At 44.8% G+C, this 22,577-nt stretch overlaps 1 protein-coding gene across 3 annotated transcripts in view; it reads left to right on the top strand.

Moving 5' to 3' along the window:
- The window catches only part of Adamtsl3 (ADAMTS like 3), a 251,825-nt gene that overhangs the window by 159,665 nt on the left and 69,583 nt on the right, over positions 1 to 22,577 (top strand). For all 3 annotated transcript variants that reach the window (XR_015736267.1, XM_087901260.1, XM_087901261.1), the window contains exons 14-16: positions 7,283 to 7,430; positions 9,214 to 9,298; positions 17,861 to 18,150. Coding sequence is in view for 2 of the 3 variants with exons in the window: in XM_087901260.1 (XP_087757386.1) it covers positions 7,283 to 7,430; positions 9,214 to 9,298; positions 17,861 to 18,150 (523 nt within the window). In the remaining variant the exon portion in view is untranslated. The remainder of the gene's footprint in view (positions 1 to 7,282; positions 7,431 to 9,213; positions 9,299 to 17,860; positions 18,151 to 22,577) is intronic.

Genomic DNA, 22,577 nt, shown 5'->3' with positions numbered 1-22,577 from the left:
CCAGTGATGGGATTAAAAATGTGCAGTGCTTACATCCTGTTCTAAGATTTCCTTTAATTCCCTTTCACAAGTTGGAAGCATGGTTGGGTAGGATCCTTCCCAGAGTCACCTCTCCCTTTATTGCATTTAACAGCAGGTTTTATCTGATCTGTTTAATCTCCCGAACACAGGCGTTAGCTCCATTCTTCTTCCTGGTGCCCCTTTTCTCTCTGAACTGTGTATTTTGTATTTTTTCTTGCTCATATTCTTCCTTTCTATTATAGATCTTCATAAGCATGAACACAAATAGCCATGCAACCAGCTAATGCAAACCTTTCAATTTAGCCTCAGGGGAACTTTTCACACAAGGATAAAAAAATTCTTCACCAAAACATCACAAGAACAACCTATAGACTACATATTACTAGTCTTTTCTTTTGAAACCTCTTGATCCAGGCCCCCACAGTTCAAATCAGCCTCAGCAGCACTGTCTTCCATGCTCCTACTAGTATGGCTCATGAAGCCCCACTTAAAGCATTCAACTGCTTTTCTAACCCAAAGTCCCAAAGTCCACATTCCTCCCAACAAAAGGATGCTCAGACCTGTCATAGCAATGCCCCAAATCCCTTGTATTAATTTCATTCTCAGGGTTTCTATTGTTGTAAAGAGACACCATGACCATGGCAACTCTTATAAAGGGGAGAAACATTTAATTGGGACTGGCGTACAGTTCAGAGGTTTAGTCCATTATCATGGTGAAAAGCATGGTGGCATGCAGGCAGACATGGTGCTAGAGGGGTAGTTGAAGAATTCGACTTCTGGATCTGCAGCCAGCATGAAGTGACAGTGACACTGGGTGTGGTTTAAGCATCTGAATCCTCAAAGCCTGTCCTAACGATCATGTCCTCCAAGTAGGCCACACCTCTCAACAGTGCCATTCCCTTTGGGCCTGTGGGGGCCATTTTCTTTCAAACCACCACACCATGAAAGCATGAGCGTCAAAATTCATATTCCCTGGAATCTACTTTAAAAAGTCAGGCAGTCCTAATAATCACCTGCAACCCTAGCACTTGGGAAGAAGAGAAACAATCCTGAGGCAAGCTGGACAGCTAGATTAGCCAGAATAAGTGAGCTCTGGGTTTCGTGAGAGAATCTGCCTCGGCAAATGAAATGGAAAATGATTAAGGACAATACTCCATATCAACTTCTCACCTCTAACTATACATGCACACATATGAACCCTAGCACATGCAAATGTACATGCACACATACATATCACACATAGAGAACAAAAAGATACGTAAATAAATAATGTATGTGAGCATAGTTTCTACACCCAAATCCAAAGAGTTCTAGAGAGAGGACATTGGGAGAGTGGTCACAGGTATCAGTGCAGGTCAGGATTATTACTATTATGGACTGTAGCACATGGGGAAGGTGAAAATGCCGAAGCTATCAGGGAGGAGGTCATTGTCCTTGTAATGCTTAACCCTCTTTGAAGACAGTAGATGCTGAGCAAGCCAGAGCTCAGAGAGAACACAGCTGGGCCTGACGGCCAAGAGGAGACGTCAAACAAACACAAGTATGAAACAGAGCACCTAAAAGTTGAAAAAAAAAAAGCAGCATAGCTGTAGCTTGAAAACACTGTTTTGGTGTAGTCATCCACCGTTTCTGGGTCTTAAAGTCTTTCTGCCCCTTCTCCGACAATGATCACTGAGCCTTGTGGGGTGGAGGGGTGCTATAGGGTTTTCTTTTAGGGCTGAACCCTCCATAGGCACTCCCTGGCCTTGACCAGTTGTGGATCTCTGTGTTACTCATCATATAATATAAAAAGATGTTTCTCTAATGAGGATGGAGAGATCCACTGGTCTATGGGTGTAATAAGTGTTTAAGACACAAGAGGGTTAGTTGGGTGGTGGTGGCTCCCACCTTTAATCCCAGCCCTCAGACAGCAGAGGTAGGCAGATCTCTGAGTCAGAGGTTAGCCTGGTCTACAGAGTGAGTTCCAGGATAGACAGGGCTACAAATAGAAACCCTGTCTCCAAACAAACAAACAAACAAAGATACACTAGGGCAGGTGTACACTGAGCTCACAGCAGCGTGGCAGCATGGACAAAGAGCTTTATCAGCTCAAATCAGGCAAAATCCAGCATGGAGTGGGGAGGTGGCCATGGAGAGTTAGCTCCCTTTAAAATTGTAGCTCCTGGTAGGTCTGACAGACTCCAGAGTATGGTCACACACCCAAGGATACGGGCAACACTTTATGGGTGTTTTAAAAATAACAACGGGGAAGAGCTGGGGGAGTAGAGAGTAGGGAGGGTGGATCTGGCAGGAGCCTGCGGACGAGAACGGCTACACTCAAACTACAATGTATGAGATTCTCCAGAAACTGACAAAAAGAAGCTTTTTTTAAAAAAAAAAAAAGAGAGAGAGAGAAAATGTTTCTAATTTATGTAGATTAAAGAGAAAGCATGTTTCTAGGAACTGGAGGTGAAGTTGAAAATGCTGACGTGACATTAGAAATGGGTCTGATCCAGTAAAGAACCGTAAAGAACCTGGGTACCTTTTTGAGAAAATAATGTTTTACGAAATTGAAGCAAGGCAGCCGAGCAGGGGAAGGAGAAAAGAGGGGAAACGTCCTAAGAGGTTTGACAAGACCTCACGTCACATTGAGTGTCTAGGGAGAGAGGAGATCTGGCTTCTAGAACAAATAAAATGTTGTTAGATTAGTCCAAGGTAAACCACACAGATGCTTTTATTTACTATGTTAGTCTCTCGATTTTCTAGAGGAGAAAACATAATGGATTTAAGTTTCCATAGCTCTTTTGCATGGAATTATAATATGTTCACATTAGACATTCATCTGCTTGGTTGTGTGCTGGAAACAGAGACAGCTAACCTCCGTCTCCCGAAGACTGAGAAGTTAGTTGCCCATACGTGCAGACAGTTACAAATACTGCGGACCTTTGTGATTGGTTGTGCAGCTTCTGTATGTGATGCTTTGGGACCACAAGGTGAAGAGATTCACTCCATTTGAAGGGTCCAGCAAGGGTCCGGGAAGAAGTTTGCACTTGGCAGTGGGATGGGAAGATAAGAGAGTTGGCTGGGTGGAGAGCCACTCGGTCGGCTTTGGATATCCACACGAAATGTCAGCCTGGAGAAGGTGGTCTGTACTTTTAGGTCAGAGCTATCAGCTCTGCTTGCATCCACCCTCCTCCTAAAAGAAGTAGGGAAAATGACTTGCTCATTGTATTTAGGTTGACATATACATTTTTATGGTAAGCTTAATAGCAAAGAATATCATTTCCAACGTGTGGTGAATGCTGACATTTTAAAATAAAACTGTTATGGTGCTTTAAAATCTATATCCAGGGGACTCTAAATGTCATGGTCGTTTCTGTCCCTTCCATTGTCTACAGACAGCAGGAATGAGCCCCTTGACTATTTGATTTATGTAAGTCTCCTCTTGAATTCGCTTTCCGGGCTTCTTTCCTACAAAGCTCTACCTTAAAATAATGTATTTGTTTGTTTTCAAGCCTTTCATGGATCACCCTGGTCCCCATTCTCCAAGAAAATGCACATAGTAAATAAAATCATTTCTGTTTCCTTTGGCCAGAGGTTTCTAAATGTCAATGTTCTCTTGAGTTCAGTTGTTATTAAATTCCATTCTAACATCCAATCAAAACAACATAAATCTATTTTAAATTATGATAAAAATATCATACATAAAAAGTAAGTTTTCACTTGAAATCAACCTTTCTGGTAAGTGAAGTGGGGCTCAAGAAACTGTGTGTGTATTCACTGGTGGGATGAGATGTGGATTCAGCAATCATTTTGTTACTGGTTTTATAATATATGATATAGAGGGTTTTCAATATTATTCACATACTTACATAGTTCAAATTGATAAACTCAAGAACGAGTGAGTCAATTTTCTAGAAACAGGGTCTGGGTGCAGTCACATACTTCACGACAGAATTTGTTTGGAACTTTCAAGAATGGCATGATGGGATAGGGATGTAGCTCAGGGGTAGAGCACTTGCCTAGCATGCCTAGGTTCCTGTGTTTGATCCTTATTACAGAAAAAAAAAGAGACATACTGTGGTAAAAGATTTCTTTAATATCCAGTCTTTGTGATGGTGTGCACGCTGAAAAAGTCCTTCAGAGAGCTACCCAGGATTCACCATGGCTGGATAGGAAAAACACTGAGAATTGCCAGAGAGAAAGTCTGTGCTCAGGAGCAGAGGCTGGGAGTTGGCCACAGGGAGTGCTGGGAAGGAATTCAGGGTCTCTCAGGAGCCATGGGAACTTGACCAGGGTCTTAGGCGGTGGCCTCCGAGAAGCCCATCTGTTGAGAGGGGGAGGGACCCCCTCTTCTACAAGGAGTCAGGAAGGTTGGTGAGGTGGAATTCAAGATAGTGCCCATCTCTCAGCAGGTGCTCAGGAACTCTCCAGGATTATCCCTGCTGCATGAACTGGCTTTTTGGAGCCTGTTTCCTATGGTGGGATATCTTGTTCAGCCTTAATGCCAGGACAGGGTCCTGTCTCTACTGGAAATGCCAAGCTTAGTTGACTCCCTATGGGAGACCTTACCCTGTCTGAGAAGTGGTTGGGGACAGAGAGAGGTGGTGCTGTGAGTGGAAGGAGGAAAGGGAGGGGGAACTGTGGCTGGTATGTAAAACGAATAAAAAAATTTAAATAAAAAAAAAAAGAAATGGGAGCTTCCATCCCTGCCCCTGGACAGGGTTTCTATGTATAATAGCCCTAGCTGTTATTGAACTGGCCTCGAACCCACAGAGATCCACCTGCCTCTGCCTCCCAAGTGCTGGGATTAAAAGCGTGTACCACCACCACCTGGCTAAAAGTTAATCACAGTAAGAGATTAACAACACTATCAATAATAAAACAGCAATTTTAATAATATACTTTAATAAAAGTTATTTGAAATATGTGAATTGTTTATTTCTGGAAGATTCCTTTTAATATTTTTGAGCTATGGTAGACTGCACGTCACTGGGAGCATAGACAATGAAGCCACAGGTAAAGGGCCACTCAGGGGTCCCTTAGGTACAGACAGGCCATAGCAACAGCCAGACCATAAGTTTGCAAGGTGGCCAAGGGGTGTGCAGTAGTTCTCTGTGAAACCTCAAATTTTCTGTGAGCCTCACATAGCCCAGAGTATTAGATTTAAGTGAAGTATTAGATTTTATGGAGGGAGGGAGGGAGGGAATAAAGGAGGGACGTAGGGAGAAAGAAAGCGGGTGGAGGGAGAGAAGGAGGGAGGGATGAGGGTGGGGGTAGGGAGAAAGCGAAGGAGAATGGTCTAGTAAAAAGCAGGGTCTTAGCCCATCAGATAGAGAAGGTCTCTGCTTTCTCTACTCTCATGGGTATCCAGGATCTTTGCCTTTACACCCCAGAGAAGCAGGCTTTGCTAATAAGTAACCAGTTTTATGGCGCTTGTGTGAGTTAGATTGCTTCACAAGAATCCCAGAGATGCTAGAGAAAGGGATGGGGCTGGAATGATGGATGACTACAGTCAAACTGCCTTAGACTCCAGGTGGCAGGCTTTGGGGTTTGTTTCCATGTCTTGCTCAAAGCCTTATCTACCTAGGACCCAAGGGGCCTGGATCTCTAACCGCAAGCAAGACTCGGAAGGACAAACGTGACGTGTTTTCTCTCAGATGTGGACTGTAGATTATACACATACATATGGTTATGTACACAATGCATATGTGCGCGCGCACACACACACACACACACACACAGCAGAAGGAGGGTTATTTGCAAAACAAAGGAGACAAGCAGGAGGGGCCACCAGGGAGGGTAATGGGGATGAATGTGGTCAAAGTACATGGCACATTTGGAAGAATGAAAATGCCCACCACTTTGTGCAATGAATAAGTGTCAGCAAACTATTTTAAAGACTAACCATTTAAAAAGATGCACGTGCTTGCGTGCTTGCTATTAGTACATGTGTGATAAACTCAGAAGTCTTACTGGATCTTCGCGTGACTTGAAAATAACACCATTTTTCGGCAAAAGTAGTCGTCAAATTGCCAATAGATATTAAGAATAAGAATGCGGCATTAGATGTTGACAACACAGAGTGCAGGAAAAGTCGGGGGAAAGCAAATCACAGTGTTCTGTGACGTCACGGTGTTGTTAATCTCTTACTGTGTTTAACTTTTAGCCAGGCAGTGGTGGCGCACGCCTTTAATCCCAGTACTTGGGAGGCGGCGGCAGGCAGACCTCCCAGACCTCCGTGAGTTCAAGGCCAGCCTGGTCTACAATAGCTAGTTCCATCTAAGGCAGCTTGTATGTGTTTGTTTGTATAGAGGCAACGGATCAGTGTTGGATGTCATCCTGGGTTCCTTTCCATCTTCCTTTGTGACACAGTTTCTCTCACTGAGCCTGGAGTTCACTTCTTCAGCAAGGGTGGCCAGCAAACCTCAAGGAGCTCCCTGTGCCCGTCCGCCAAGGATTGCAGGGTGCATCCTGGCATGCCCAGCTACTTACATGAGGGCTGGGAACTCAGACTCTGGTGCTCATGCTTGCCCAAGGACGTTGCTGACTGAGCTGGCTCCCCAGCCTCATACTGTCTGGCTAAATAATCCCTGGTGGTCTCTTTCTAGGACAGCTCGGCCAGATCACTGCAGATGGAACGGATAACTTAATCCTCTGCAGTGCCTGGGTGAAGTAAATCTTCTTGCAGTCATTGTTTAGAAGAATTTCTCTCAATGTCACAAGTCGCTTTGGGTAATATCTTATGAGAAGCTTAAGCTTTAGAAAGCCAGCATCAAGTTTCTTTCGTATTTGATTTGGAGCACGGGAAATTCTGCACATTTGCTCTTCTTGTGTGGTAAACTCATCCTAAATACCTTTGAACTGATAATTATCTGGGACTGGAGAGATGGTTCAGTGGCTAAGAGCACCTGCCATTCTTCCAGGGGACCAGGGTTCAATTCTCAGCACTCACAAAGTGGCTTAGAACCTTCCCGGGGATTTCACCCCCTCATCTGGCCTTCACAGGCACCAGGTGCAGGCAGAAAAATAGCCATACCCATGAAATAAAATTAAAATTAAATTAGAACAAAGAAAATTAGAAGGGGACTATGTAAGTGAGGAACCTGAAACACAAGTATCCCAGAAAATCAACCTCCATCTCCTTCTTATGTGGAGGTCTTTGTACTTAGCGGTCACACAGAGCCATAGTTCCCCCCCTCCAGCATGTTGAAAATGATGACTGTACACCTGGTTCAGGTAAAGCTCTCCCACTCATGGGCTCTCCCACTTTTCCCCAAAGTGCACAGTGACTTGCGGCCGAGGCTTGCGCTACCGAGTGGTTCTGTGTATCAACCATCGCGGGCAGCATGTCGGGGGCTGCAACCCACAGATGAAGCTGCACATTAAGGAGGAGTGTGTCATCCCTGTCCCGTGCTACAAGCCTAAAGGTAAGCCCGAGGTGTGCTGCAGTTGAAATCCGACCGGGTCTTCCAGCTCTCGTTCAGTACCGGGCAGCTTCCGTCCACACTTATTTTCTTCGGATGGTTTTGCTGACAGTTTGCAAGAGATCTGACTAAGGAAGGTCGACAAGCATGATTTATAATCTGGCGGGGAAACTGGGTTGCTGTTGATCGCTGTTCACACAGGGTGGTTCTCATCTGTCTAGGTTCAGGCTCACATTTCACGGTGGACATAAAATATTTCCTCATGCAATTCCCACTGTCAAGAGAAAGAAAGATGAGGAGGAGAAGGAAAAGAGGAGGAGGGTGAAGAAGGGACGGAGGATCAATAACGGAGGAAAAGGAAGGAGGAGTCTGCTGTTCTCACGCCCGGAACAGCTCTTGTCCTCCTTCATTGCTCCCAAAAGATGTGGGTGCCTCTCTAAGGCAGTGCCCCTTAACAGAGGCATGATGGCATTAACATGGTCTCAGTGCATGGGACAAGGGAAGACTTAGCTGTGACTCTGTGTGTGCCTTAATTGGTCTATGTGGATACACAGAAATTTAGGACTAGCAAGTCTTGATTACTTCTCAGATATTTGTTCCCTACCCCACAATTATTTCTCTGTGCCTATCCTTATGACAGAGAAAAAGATAGCTGGAGAGCTGGCTCAGGAGGTAAAGGTACTTGCCAACCGCAACAATCTGGTTTGATCCTTGGAACCCTTGTGGTTCTAGAAGCAGATGGGTTCTCTCTGACTTATGCATGAGTGCTAACATGTGCAAACACACACACACACACACATAGATAATAGATGGATAGAAAGAAAGAAAGGAAGATAGATAGATAGATAGATAGATAGATAGATAGATAGATAGATAGAGGTAGGTAGATAGATGATAGATAGATAGATAGATAGATAGATAGATAGATAGATAGATAGATAGATACGTAGATACGTAGATACATAGATACATAGATAGATAGATGTGATAAAAAGAAAATGGAAAGAGATTACTCTCACCTCTTTGTAAAGACTTTTCCTTTATACTTCAGACAGAATGGTAAAATTCTTCGTTGGTTCCTTCTTTATGCAAACAGCCCCAGAATTCATCAGTCTACATGGATCTGACTGGGCCCATCCTATAGAAAGATCAGTGGTTGCCAATCATTATAGGTTTCCATCTCAAAGCCTTTGCTTACTACCGGTCTCATCAACAGGGCTTCCATAGACATGTTCTCAGTGTCTTTAGTCGCCCTGAAGCATCTCCAAAGTCTTCACTTCGCAACTGGATTAGTTCTCTCCCCGTCGTAGAAACCTCAAAGGACTTTCATTTTCCATGGTAATAATGGGATTTGAGTAAAGTCACCCACAGGCTCTCGTCTTTCCACTTCATTGGCCTCTAGATACTTGCTTTTCTCCATTAATTCATTCATTTAAGAGACAAGAAGGATTTGCGGCAAAGGAAGACTCTGATATTGTTGGAATACGAGCTTCAATATGAAAAGAGCAGAAGGGGTGTTGAGTTATATAAGGCATTTGTGTGTTTAACTTTTGGATGTTCACCCACATTCTACTATATAACAGGGATCACTTTGGCTAAATTTTGTAATGTGTTGATTTAAAAAAAAAAATAGCAGGAATTTTATTCATTCCAGAAGCAAATGTACTATGCATTTGGAAAGTATAACCCCAGAGTGAACGAACTCTCCAGCCAATAACAGGCGTGTATCAAAGTTCTCACTTATCGATAACAATTCAATTAATTGTTTTCTTTCTTTTTTTGTCAGAAAAAAGTCCAGTGGAAGCTAAATTACCTTGGCTGAAACAAGCACAAGAGTTGGAAGAGACCAGAATAGCCACAGAGGAACCCAAGTGAGTCCAGGGCCCTTTATGGACACAATCGGGGCACAGCCAGTTTGTATGATACATGTCATTTTTGTACTCATTAAAGTTCAACGATACATTTAGTATCCAAATGACCTGGATTTACGGACTCCAGAGAGCCCGGGCTGGCTAGGGATTCTCCGTATTTCACAATTCAGCAGTTGTGCCTTGGCAGTGTGTGTGAGAAGCACGGAAAAGATTGTGCTCTTTAACTCAAAGCAGACCCCTGTGCTCTTGAGTGGGGATAGTTCTTGGATGTGCACTTGTGGTTTAACTGAAGACCATCATAGTATTGTACAAATAAACCCATCGTCCTGAGCCTAAGTCATGGCCAATCTTAGTAAAACACATGATGTTGAAATAGACCAGGGTGGCCTGAGAAGTCATCCCAGGGCTGTTAGGACCCAGAAAGACAGAAAGTGTGGTACAGTGTGGTCTAGACCTATGAGCCACCCCTGTGAACCCTGTGGCCCCATTGTTCAGTGTTGGTGGATCATTTCTTCCTAGTATAAAGGGGACAGGTCGGGCCTGACTCTCCAGGGTCCATTCCAAGTCAGAAATTAGCAGCTACTGTCTGCATGGCATGGGATGAGACCAGCTTATAATGGTCTCAATGGACTTGCAGAATGAAGAGCAAATCAAAGCAGCGTTCTTGAGGCAGATATAGAGAGAGAGACCTGGAGAGAGGAAGGAAGCAGAGAGTCTGAGCTGGCTAGGCCGAGGAGTCCGTCAGAACAGCAGCACCCTGACAGACCGGAGTAATTGGACAGGACAGCTGATCCCACAGTGGGCAGTTGAGTCTGGAGTGCTGACAAGCTAGCTGCAAAGAGAGCGATTCACAGATGGGACAGGAAAGAGGATCTCAACAGCCATCTGGCTTTTTTCCATCTGGCATCTTTCCCTGAGATGTCAACTCCAACCTGCCTCTTTTACAAATAAAGAGAACCGAGTGGAGAGACAGGGCCTTGTGCAAGGCCCGTAGCTCCTAATGGTGGCTCTCAGCTCCAGTGCTCACGGTACCGTAGCCCGTTTCGCAGTCCACAGCGCTCTGGACTCTTTTAACTACTCAGCACCTTCAGCGGTGGGTGGAGGTCACTACGCTGAGGCACAACTCACTGTTGTTGAACAACACAATTCTTTATTGTAGCTCAAGTCGCTTCTAGCTCCATCCGCAACTCCCACACTTGGAGAGATAGTGTTCTCTTGATCCAAAATATAGCTTCTTCTAACAGCTATTTTCTGAAACAGACGTGTGTATGGTATATCCCGTGCTTTCCTAACTTGAGAGAAACCTGTCACGGGGCCTAAGAACTTGTCTTTTCTAAGCCCATGATTCTTAAATGCGTCTCAGCACTTTTCCCAGGCTGTGGTTTCCAGGTCCCTTACCAATCTGCTCCTCTTGTCTGAACACACCACTCCCGTTTGTCACTGTGCCTCCTGAGTGTGATCCAGCCCAGCAGGGAGCCCCAGAGGGATGTGGATGCTTTAGCTCTCTTTGGTGATGCAGGCCAAGAGCCCTGGCTTGCCTCAGCTCAGGCTTGGGCGGGCCTGACTCCCAATACAGACGGGACTGTGGATGCCGCAGGTGAGTGGCCCCAGAGTTGCAGCATCAAAGACATCAGAATGCCTGCATGGGATCCTCGGCCACACTGACCTTCATACAACAGGCTGACACTGCCCACCCCTGCTTCCTCAGCCTTTCCTTGTCATCCCTTCTACACTCCATGTGAATCTTCTCTTTTGAAAGAGTTTTAATAATAGAGAATTTCAAACCTACCCAGAAGGGCAGCACAGGGAACGAAGAACCCCCATGCGTTCATGGTGAGCCCCTCAGGGCCACACTGTGCATCCACAGCCTCCACTGACCTGATACAGGGCATTGTATCAAAGCGCTCACTTAGTTCAGTGCATCTCTCTCTAAAATGAAAACAAGCTTTAAAAAGAAATGACGAGTTTAAAATGCAGTCCGCAGACCACTTCCATTACACTCATTTAGGCTACTTTTAAATGAAGTGGGTCCTGGTGATTCCCATCTATAATCGTAGCACTCAGAAAGGATCACAGCAGGAGGATTGCCATGAGTTTGAGGCCAGCCTGGGCTACACAATGAGTTCCAAGGCTACTCTGAGCTACAGTGGGCGACACTTTTACAAACAAGCAAGCAAGCAAAAGTTGTAATAAACTCTGGGCCAGGCGTATTGGAAGTGAGGCACCACCATTCTCCCCCTTTCGCAACAGTCATGCATTTCCCTCTTTTTATGGTTTTATAGTCAAACACAAGGCTTGGCACTTTGACCACTTGAAAGCAGTTCGGCATCACTGAGAACACTTGCACTACTGTCTGACCTGTCCAGAATATTCTCGTCATTCTCAGCATGTGCACTCTGTGCCTATGGAACAGTCCCTGTTACCTTCCCAGCCCCAGACTCTGCTCATTTCTCTTCTACATGTCTATGAATTCGGTCAGGAGTAGCTTGTTGCGTTTGCTGGCCTTGAACTCATGACCCTCTGCTTTCTAGTGCTGTCCTACTTGGCATCACTTGCATGTTTAACGAGCACCCCAGGGTTCTCTGAGGAGTAGGGAGTGTGGGCTGCTTAGGTTTTTGTCAACTGGACGCAAGTTAGAGTCATCAATTGAGAAAATGCCCCCATCAGATTGGTGTGTAAGCAAGCTTGTGTGGCATTGTCTTGATTAATAATTGATGTGGAAGGACCCAGCCTGCCGGGGGCGGGCAGTGATAACCCTTCAGGGTGGTCCTGGTTTGTATAAAAACGCCAACTGGGCAAGCAGTAGAAGCAAGCCAGTAGATAGCATTCCTTCGTGGTCTGTGATTCAGTTTCTGCCTCTGGGTTCCTTCCCTACTTGTCCCTCAATGACATACTGTGATGGGGACAGGAAAATTTAACCCTTTTCCTTTCCAAGTTGCATTTGGTCTTGGTGTTATCACAGCCATAGAAACAAAGGGTTGGCTGTGAATACAAATTTTGAAGCTAACAGGGCAGGTAGTCTTTCAGGTCCCTTTGAAGTTCAGAAAACGCTGTTCATTTTAATGAATTAGTAGATAGCAATAACGGATACACTATAGCTATACTGAGTTCCTCCCATGTTTGTTTCAAGTCTGCATTTCTGCCACCGGCACCTGACTTAGATAGGGGTTCCCCTTCCCTCCACCACAAAGCAAAGCGGACGTTCTCTTTGCTCCTGAAGAGACCCTTATGCTCTCCTCACCTTCTGAAACCCCGAGCCGCCTGCACCTGTTGCCTGGCCTCTACCCCGCCCCTGCCTTCGCCCGCACTGAGGTCTCTATGAAGCCCTCCTGTATTTTCGCATTGCCTGGCATTTGCTGACCTGCCCTTGGCCGGCTGGTGTGAAGGTTTTAGTTTCCTGCCACTCCTGATTCTACTCACTGCCTTCATTTCCAAACACAACCGCAACACAGGTCAGCTTCCAGTTCCCCCTTGTGTGGCAACTGTCTTTTGCGGTCTGGGATGCTTGCTTGTTGACAGTAAACGGGAGGATCATCCCAGCTGTATTTCACTTCCCTCGAGGAAAGCCTGCCAAGCCAGCCGGAAAAAGATAAATACTCCCACCACTGCGGTTTACCAAGGCCGAGCTCTGAATTTACATAGAGTGTGGGTGTTCAAAAGGCTTTTGTTTTAATTAGAAAAATAAAAATAAATTAGAGCTTATAAAGTGAAAGCCAAGGGAACTGTCGTTCTGATCTTCCTGGGGTCTGCTGTGGGGTAGGTTCTCAGTCAATATTGGTGTTTCTTTGTCGTTGGTCGACCCGTTTAAATTCCTCCCTGGTGCCTTCTGTGTGTCTCTGGGATTCCCAGCGTTTCCGTGGTTTTGTGACCCTAGCTCCCATTTTTTTCATATATGAAAACTAAAGAACTCGGACAGACGGAGACATTTGTATGCGGTCTTCACTGCTATTTTGGCTTTGCTGGGAGCGAAAATTGTATTTGCTCAAACCGAGTCGGGCTGTGTTTCAGGAATCTGCTCTCCTAGCCCCCACTAGCACAGAGCGCTTCTTTAAGGGAAGATCCTGTTCTGAGTGTGCTTGTGGGGATGACAGTCATTTAATATGGGATGTTATGAGTGTCTGCATTTGGGGGCCGTGTGCGCCAAGGTGCTGAAAGAATAAGTACTGGCCTGGTTTAAAGCTAGTCAATGATGGACAGAGAGAGATTTGATGGGCTGACATAGGAGCTGGGTAACTCTAGTCTGTATGCACAGATTACAAAATAACGTAACTCTGAGAACGTATGACCACAACATGGTACTCGATGACCTTCGATGGGCTGCAGTCAGAGTTCACGCACACTTAGAACCACACATTACCTTCAGGCTTCACGCCTAAGATATCTAGCAAACCAGAGGATTTGGTGTTCAGACCTGAGCCTGTCCTCGGAATATTTGATAATGTGTATGTAGATATTCCGAAACTTAAAAAGCAGACAGAATCTGAGGAACCTTTTGGTGCCAAGCATTTTGGGTAGAGAGGTTTAGCCTTTACTAGAGAAGGGGCTTCAGTTTCCAGTCAGATGACAGGAATTCAGGTGTCTTCCTTCCTTCCTTCCTTCCTTCCTTCCTTCCTTCCTTCCTTCCTTCCTTCCTTCCTTCCTTCCTAAGTTACACTGTGAGATTCTAAGATGACAGTGGATTGTGGGGTCTCGGTGTTTGTCTTAGTTGGGGTTTCTATTGCCATGAAGAGGCGCCATGGTCACAGAAACTTTTTATAAAGGAAAACATTTAATTGGGGTGGCTTACAGTTTCAGGGGTTCAGTATATCATCATCACCATGGCGGGGACATGGCAGCATGTAGGCAGATATGGTGCTGGCTGCATCTTGATAAGAAGGCAACAGGAAATGGTCTTAAGCCCTGAGCATGGCTTGGGCATGTATGAGACCTCAAAACCAACCCTCCCAGTGACACGCTTCCTCCAACAAGGCCATATGTACTCCAACAAAGCCACACCTCTTAATAGTGCTGCTCCCTATGAGCTTATGGGGGCCGGCTGCATTCAAACCACTACAATGTCATAGATGACATTAGAAACTGTTGGGCATCAGGGGCAGCATCCTGGGAAGGATGATTTGGTGACTTGAGATTCTGATGTCCCAAAGGTATCAGAAATACTGTGTGACAGTATGGGGCAGTGGATGTGCGTCTGGTGGCTGACCCGTCTTTTCTGGATCTTGGGGATCTCTGCGTACAGACAAAGGCTTACAAGATTGAGGTGGTTGGTAATGGCAGAATGGAGCAGATATTGGTAGTAGCCAAGGTTCAGTAAAGAGCCTGGACTTTGTCTGGAGGCAGTAGCAGTCGAAGGGCATTAACCAGGAAGATGGCGTAGTCATTACTGTTCTACATCCTAAAGGTCTCTGGTTGTCTGCGACTTGCTGCTCGTCAATTTACCATGGTAAACCAAACTGTAGCAAATCTCAAGTAAGGTGTTTCTAGCTACCGAGGGAGGATAACCCTACTAGGGTGAGATTTCTGGACCAAAAGACAGACTCATTGAATGCCTTTTCTGTCACCGAGTTTCCCTTTTAGAAGCACAATGGCCACTTCCCTAAGCACCAGCAATACTGAGGCTTGCCTTCTCTCTCATTTGGTTCACATTGAAAACTCATCCTTGAAGAAAATATCCTTTCTCATTTAATATTTTTTTTTGTCCTGAACTTTGGTTCATGGAGAGTTTTACATTACTGTGTGGCTTATAAAATTAACATAACTTAATTTCTTTAAAAAAAATTAAATGATTGCTTGAACACGGTTGAATAATCCAGAAGCCCCCACTTGGATGTTTAGATGTCATTAGTGAGTTAACATTCTTAGTATCATATTATTTGAGCTATTTTACCTCTTTGAAATACTTTTTCAGGTTTGTTTATGTGTGGGATTGTTTGGCCTGCATATAAGTCCATCTATCATCCGTGTGTTTGGTGCTCAAGGAGGCCAGAAGATGGTGTCTCTCTCCCTGGAACTGGAGTTACAGATACTTGTGAGCCACCATGTGGGCACTGGGAACCGAGCTTGGATCCTCTGCAAGAGCTAGAGAGGAAATAGATAATATCGGGGGCTAGAGAGATGGCTCAGTAGATAAGAGCACCGGCTTCTCTTCTAAATGAACCAGGTTTGATTCCAGAACCCATAGGCCAGCTCACAACTGTACCCAGGGCATCCTATACCCTCTTCTGGCCTCTGTAGACACTGCACACATGCAGTACACAGACATATATGCAGGCCAAACACCATACCCATAAAATAAAAATAAAAATAAATTTATTTTTATAGAACAGCAAGTGCTTTGAGCTGTTTAATCATCTCTCCAATTCCCAATTTTAACTTTTCAGTTCTGTTTTTTTCTATCAGCTTTGAGAGACGCTGGTGTCTGCAGCAGCAGGGTCGGAGGCAGGGGCAGCAATTCTCCTCATTGACGGCTCCTCAAGCGAGGCCAAGTTTCTTTACTTCACAGCAGAACATAGTTTCAGGACCAGCTAGTTTGGAGCGGAGTTGGAGAGGGTGGAGAGGAGACTTCAAGATAGATGGAAGCGTGGGTGTTATCAGACTGAGACACTGATCCTCGAGAGGACAGAGTAAGCTGCACCCCAGCATGGCTGTGGGCTCCTGGGAGAGAATCGCTCAAGTGTCTTAGTAGTCCTTGCGTACAGGACTTGGGAAGCTTTCGGAAGTACACTGTTCAGAGGCTTAGTAAGTTTGGGGCATCTGTATTGGGAACTGCTTCTCGACACCTCAGCAGCAGCTTCTCGCGCTGTCTAGCGAATGGACGCTGACGCACTGGAGCCTGAGTTCTGCTTATGCGATGGTGCACATTGTGTCGGTCTCATTTAGTGTAGTGTGAACTCGAGTATCATAGCTGTGACTTAGTGTAGTGTGAACTCGAGTATTGTAGCCATGGGGGAGGTGCTGGAGTAGAGGAGCCCATTAACTGGTGTTATTCAATCCAGACTTTCCCAAGCTTAATCTCTCACTGAAGTCTTCCACCTATCACTTTTTTCTTTTAATTTTTTTATTAACTTATTTGTGTGCATGTGTGTATGTGGGTGCATGCATGTGTGCCTATGTGTGTGCATGTGTGTGTCTGTGACAGGGACAAGCATGTGTGTCACAGATCATGTGTGAAGCTCAGAGGATAACTTTTAGGAATCGTGAAGGAGGCACCTTCTATCTCCTAGCTACACACTCAAGGTTAGCTGGCCTGTCCCTGACCCCATGCTGAACACTCCAGGTAAGTGGGCTTCTGGATCATTCTGTTTTCTTCACTTAGCCCTAGGAAGGCTAGGAGAGCCCACTACCACAGCTAGCTTTGTACAGGGGTTCTGGGCATCCCACTCGGGTTGGAAGGCTCAGATGGCAAGCACTTTTACCCACTAAGCCACCTCCCCATCCTTCTATCAATTTATTAATATCCTGTGATACAAAGAGTTGCTTCAGAGTCTCTTACATAATACATGTCCCTACTGAGCCTATTTTTTAATGAATGTGTACAAGGAATAGAAACCTTTTCTGAAGAGGGCCAGAGAGGAAATATTTTAGCTCACAAAGAATAAATGATCTGCTGTGAACACTCAGTTCTGCCCAGTAGCAGGAAAACAGCCGTACAAGGGAGGGTGGCAAATGAGTGTGGCTGTGTCCCGAGTACGGTTTTCATTACAGAGACGAAAATGTGGATTCTATTTAATTTTCATGTGTTCCCAAAATATTATCATCTTTCATCACCAACAGCATCAAACTGTAAAAGTCACTTGTAGCTGATGGGTGGTTCCAAAAACAGTTCTAAGCTGGATTTGATTTGAGAGGCCCAGTCTGACAACCCTTATGACTTCATGTGTTGAATAAACTCAGGGTAAAGAATAAATGTATCAGCCCAAGGCCAGTTCTTGCACTGCCACCTATGTTCAAGAACATTTGAAGGCCCAGGTATTTGTTAAACATGAAAGGACATCTTCCCAGCTTCATCTTCTGTGCCTCTGCCTCATCCTGCAGCTGAGTTCTCAAGTCTGGAGAAGATTCAACACTATTCCCCCTGGTACAAAGGGGAAACTCACCAATGACTGGCTGAATAAAGATTGGATATCTTTGAATAAAGGCATGTCATTTTCTCCAAATGATGGCTTATTTATTGCATCTTAAGAAATATTGTAATGTGCCGGGCAGTGGTGGCTCATACCTTTAATCCCAGCACTTGGGAGGCAGAGGCAGGCGGATCTCTGTGAGTTCAAGGTCAACCTGGTCTACAAGAGCAAGTTCTAGGACAGGCCCCAAAGCTACAGAGATACCCTGTCTTGAAAACAAAAACGAAAACAAAAACAAAATCAAGCAATATTGTAATGCTTCACGCTGGTCCTAACCAAGAACTTTGATTTTTGTGCACAAAAGTAGTGTGCCTTTAATGAAGAATTCTGTCAGTTGTAAGATTTCAAAACACATGAACTACATAACTGACAGTCATCAGAACCATAACATTTCTCATGTGGCCCACGTGTGACCTCTCTCCTGCCTTCTGGTGTTTCTCAGGTTCATCCCAGAACCCTGGTCGGCCTGCAGCACCACGTGTGGGCCAGGCATTCAGGTGCGTGAGGTGAGGTGTCGGGTGCTCCTCACATTCACAGAGACGGAGACCGAGCTCCCAGAGGAGGAGTGTGAAGGCCTCAAACCATCCACTGAGCGACGCTGCTTCCTTGAAGCCTGTGACCAGAGTCCTGTATCACGAGAGCTGGGTGGCCCCCTCCAGGAAAAAGACAGTGAGATGACCTACGACTGGGAGTATGCTGGCTTTACACCCTGCACTGCGACATGCTTGGGAGGTATTCAAACCCTTTCCTAAGGGATAGCTACCCGGTCTATTGTGAAGGGTATGACTGGGTCATATAAACTAGATATGTAAATTAGCAAAAGTCTGAAAGGGATGAATTCCTTCAAATAGCAAAGCTATATTTTTCCCTTTATATATATATTTGAGAGTTATAGTGACTAAGACAATACCTTTGGCCTAAGAACCTGCTTCACCAAGAGGGGAAGAGGTTCACTGGTTAATTTGGAATAAGTAAGAAAAACGCAGAAAGGATATATTGAAGCACTCTTACATCAAAATCAGTGTCGAAGAACTAGGCAGCCTGGGATTGCTTATAGCTGACACAAAGCTCAGTAAGATGCATCCTGAGAAAATGTTTCTGTTCATGCTTGCTGCTGGATCAGGAGCCAGTGCAAAGCACGTTTGCCCCTGTGGTGGATGGATGGTTGTGTGTGGAAAGCTGACATGCAGGACCAGGCTAGGCATCATGCAGGGCCAGGCTAGGCAGAGGAGATAACTGGTAAATGTAGCCAGGTTCTCCTTAGAGGGTGAAGTAAACCTGGGAATTATTTTAAGCATTAAGGATATTTTTAAGGAACAGATTAGCAAGGAGCATGTAGAAGGAGAAGCAAGCCCGCCCACCACCCAGCTAGCTTTACCCGAAATAATTACACGGAAACTGTATTCATCTAAACACTGCCTGGCCCATTAGTTTCAGCCTCTTATTGGCTAATTCTCACATCTTGCTTTAACCCATATTTAGTAATCTGTGTAGCACCATGAGGTGGTGGCTTACTGGGAAAGATTCTAACCTGTGTCTGTCTCGGAGCAGAGAGTCATGGCGACTGCCTCACTGCCTTCTTCTTCCCAGCATTCTGTTCTTTTTACTCCACCTACCTAATTTTCTGTCCTATCAAAGGCAGTTTCTTTATTAACCAATGAAAGTAACACATAGACACATAGACATAGACACATAGTAACACATAGACAGATGACCCTCCTCCATCAGGAGCAGGTGCCTTTCTAGCTTTCTCCTTAAAGAAGAAGAATGAAAATAACCAGCAAGGCGCTAGGAGCATCACTCAGTAAAGAACTGACCGCACAAACTTGAAGACCCGATAGCTTAGGGTTTCTATTGCTGTGAAGAGAGACCACAGCCATAGTCATGCATATAAAGGGAAACATTTGATAGGGGTGACTCGCTTACAATTCAGAGGTTCTGTCCATTATCATCATGGTGGGGCATGGCAGAATGCAGGCAGACACGGTGCTGGAGAGGAGCTGAGAGTCTACATCTTGCAGGCCACAGGAAGTGAACTAAGACAGTGGGGTGACTTGAGCATCCGTGAGACTTCAATGCCCACCCCGCAGTGACACACTCCCTCGAGAAAGGCTACACCCTCTACAACAAACCCACACCTCCTAATAGTGCCACTCGCTTTGGGGGCCATTTTCTTTCAAACCACCACAGTTGAGTTTGATCCCCAGACTCCTGTAAAAAGCCAGGCGTGGTGGCCTGCATGGTGAAGATAAGTGGGTCCCAGGGACTCAAAAGTGACTAATCTAGTCTAATCAGCGAGGCTTGGGACAGTGAGATACCATGTCTCAGAAACAAGTGGATGGCTTCCAGGGAACAACACCCACAGTTGATATCTAGCCTTCACCTTCATAGTCATGCGTGCCTGCATGTGCATGCACGTGCGCGCACACACACACACACACACACACTTGATTTAAAAGAAAACATATAAAACTATAAATTTTCCTAACAAGGACATGCCCTAGTTTCCCGGGTGATCCAGGGCGCCTGACACCCTGACCAATAACTCTTGACTTAACTGTCCAGCCAGATAGTTGCTGCACAGTGAGCTCGCTCCCTGAGTACCTTCTGACCTCAAAGAAGGTCAGAAAGCAAAGAAACAGCTACCTCTGAGCCGTTGGCTCATGAGCGCACTCGGCTCTTCCTTGAGTGGGTAGCTTGGAAGGCCCTAGGGGACAGAACTCAAGGGCAATCCCTGTGACTCAACTCCTCACCCTTGAGATGAATTCTCAAACCTTGCTCTCCAGTGTCCCGGCCATCTGTCCCTTCCCTGTCTATTCCAGTCTCTGAACACACCCATCCCTGAGCTCTGCTCTGTAGCATTGCCACCTTGGCACTGAGCCCAGCTAAAGTGGCATTGTGCCTACTCCGGGTGACCGAAAAGCTACAGTTAGTTTTGTGTGTGGAGCTGTCCTTGTGGAATTTAGAGAAAGAACCCGTAGCCGAGTCAAGTGTGGAGGGGCATGCCTGTCAACTCAACACTTGGGAAGTAGAGAGGCAAGGAGGTCAGGATTTCTGAGATTATCTTCTGCTAGTGAATTTGAGGCCAGCCTGTGTCATACAAGAGCCCTAGCTGCCTCCGTTTCTTTCCCTCTCTCACTTGGGGGCTCCCTCATTCCTGGAAGTCTGTTCCACTTCACTAGGAATTTAGCCTTTTTAGTTCACTTGGACCTGAAACACAAGCCGTGTCTCTTATCTCCAGAACGCATGGTCTCAGTGTTCCCCAAAGCTATCGTGGGTTTGCCCCAAACGTAACTTCTCTTTCTCTAAGTTCGGGACCTCGGATGCCTCTTTACACACTTTGGAAACCTTAACACTGGCGTGCTCTTGGCATATAGAAAGTGGCTCTTTCTTCTGAGGAGTCCTTCAAGCAGTGAGAGACAGTAAAAGTTGAATCGGCTCACTCTAGACTCATTTCAACATGCTCCCTAGGGAGGTGTGTTCCTGACATGGTACATTAGCCAGCACTGTTTGGCTCTCTCTAAAATCCTTCAAATCTTGACAGGCCGTGAGCTGTAGTTTTTTCCAGCTACTCTGGATATAACTGGTCACTTCCTGTCAGGCTCCAGAGATGTTTATGATGTCTGTCTATCGTGAGGTCAAACAGCCTGCAACCACCTTTAATCTCTGCCAGTGGTGTTGTCACAGGTTCTTGAGAAGGAGCCACCAGTGTGGTACACTGAACCATATGCACATTTGCTAAAGCGTGGCACTGTTCTCTGGACTTCTCTGGGGCCTTAGCATACTCTGTTTCCTCTCTTCTTATTACCTGAAGGCTGTAGTAGCCTGCACTTAATTGTACTAGCAAATCTTTTCAATATGATCCCCAGTGCACGTGCACACATGCATGCGCATCACACACAAATGTCATACACATAGCAATACACATCTATCACACATGCAACACATCATACACATAGCTCACAGGCATGTGAGCTATGTATATTCACACATACATACCCCTTATATGTGAGGGTGTGGTATGAACTTGTCAATAACCTAACTCAAACTGATAAAAACCAACAAAAAATGTATTTATTCTTCTTGTTTGTTTCTTTGTTTGTTTGATATAGAATGTTATTATGTAGCCCTGACTATGTTAGAACTCACAGTGTAGTCAAACTCGTGCAAAGATCTGTGTGCTTCTGCTTCCCAAGCGCTGGGATTGAATGAATGTGCCACCATTCCCAGCTGTATTTTTTTTTTATTGGCTCTGCTTCTGCTATTAGAATCTTTGTTTTTATATTCGTCATCATTTATTTCTTGATGAAGACTTTGAAGTGTGTATTTTTATACACACGTGCATATGTGTGCCATCACATATGTGATGATAGTCCCGTAATATGATGCCATGTACAGATGCCACTTCTGTCTTGGGTGCTGTATGTTTGCACAATGAAAGAGTTACTCAGTAACATATTTCTTTGAATGTTTCCTTGTCCTTGGCCATATGGCCATGTGTGTGTGTGCGTGTGTGTGTGTGTAAATAAGAAATGACACTTTCATCAAAACACAGCAAAAATGAACTATAAGGGATATATTCTCATGCAGCAAAAAGAATTTATTTTATAAACTTCACTGAACACATTCACTAACATGTTCTAAGCATGTAAATTTAGTGACCTGAATTTTGTTAGGAATAAGATGAACTTATTTTGATGAATTTTAAATTTATACTTTTTCTGTTTTAAAGATAACTGTTTGATCAAATCCACTCCAGAAGTAAGAAGTGTTAACATCACACTGTTGGATCAAAATGTGGTCTAGGAAATATTTTTGGTCACCTTTGGAAAATATATTCTATATTGATGAATATTCTAAATTATTTAATAGAATTTTAACTTTTTTCTGTTGACAAAAAGTATGCCCTTGGTGTTATAAATTCTATCCAGATGGTTTCAAGTGGTGTTCTAAGACCTTCCCCCAGCCTGTTTCCATAAAATTCCAAAACATTCTGAATATATTCTCTAAAGAATTTATTACAAATTGAAATGTATTTGAAATATGACTGCAGTTTTCTTAGATAAATAAACAAATAAAATCTATTAGGAAATGAACATCCATTCTCCTGTGAGGCTACTAAGGGATCTGATATTGTGAACTAAAAGTCAGAGTTACTA

The sequence above is a fragment of the Myodes glareolus genome, chromosome 24 (genome assembly GCF_982192425.1).
Source record: "Myodes glareolus chromosome 24, mMyoGla1.1, whole genome shotgun sequence".
Lineage (NCBI taxonomy): Eukaryota > Metazoa > Chordata > Mammalia > Rodentia > Cricetidae > Myodes > Myodes glareolus.
Note: the sequence above shows the minus strand (reverse complement) of the source record. Positions and strands in the feature narration are given on the sequence as shown.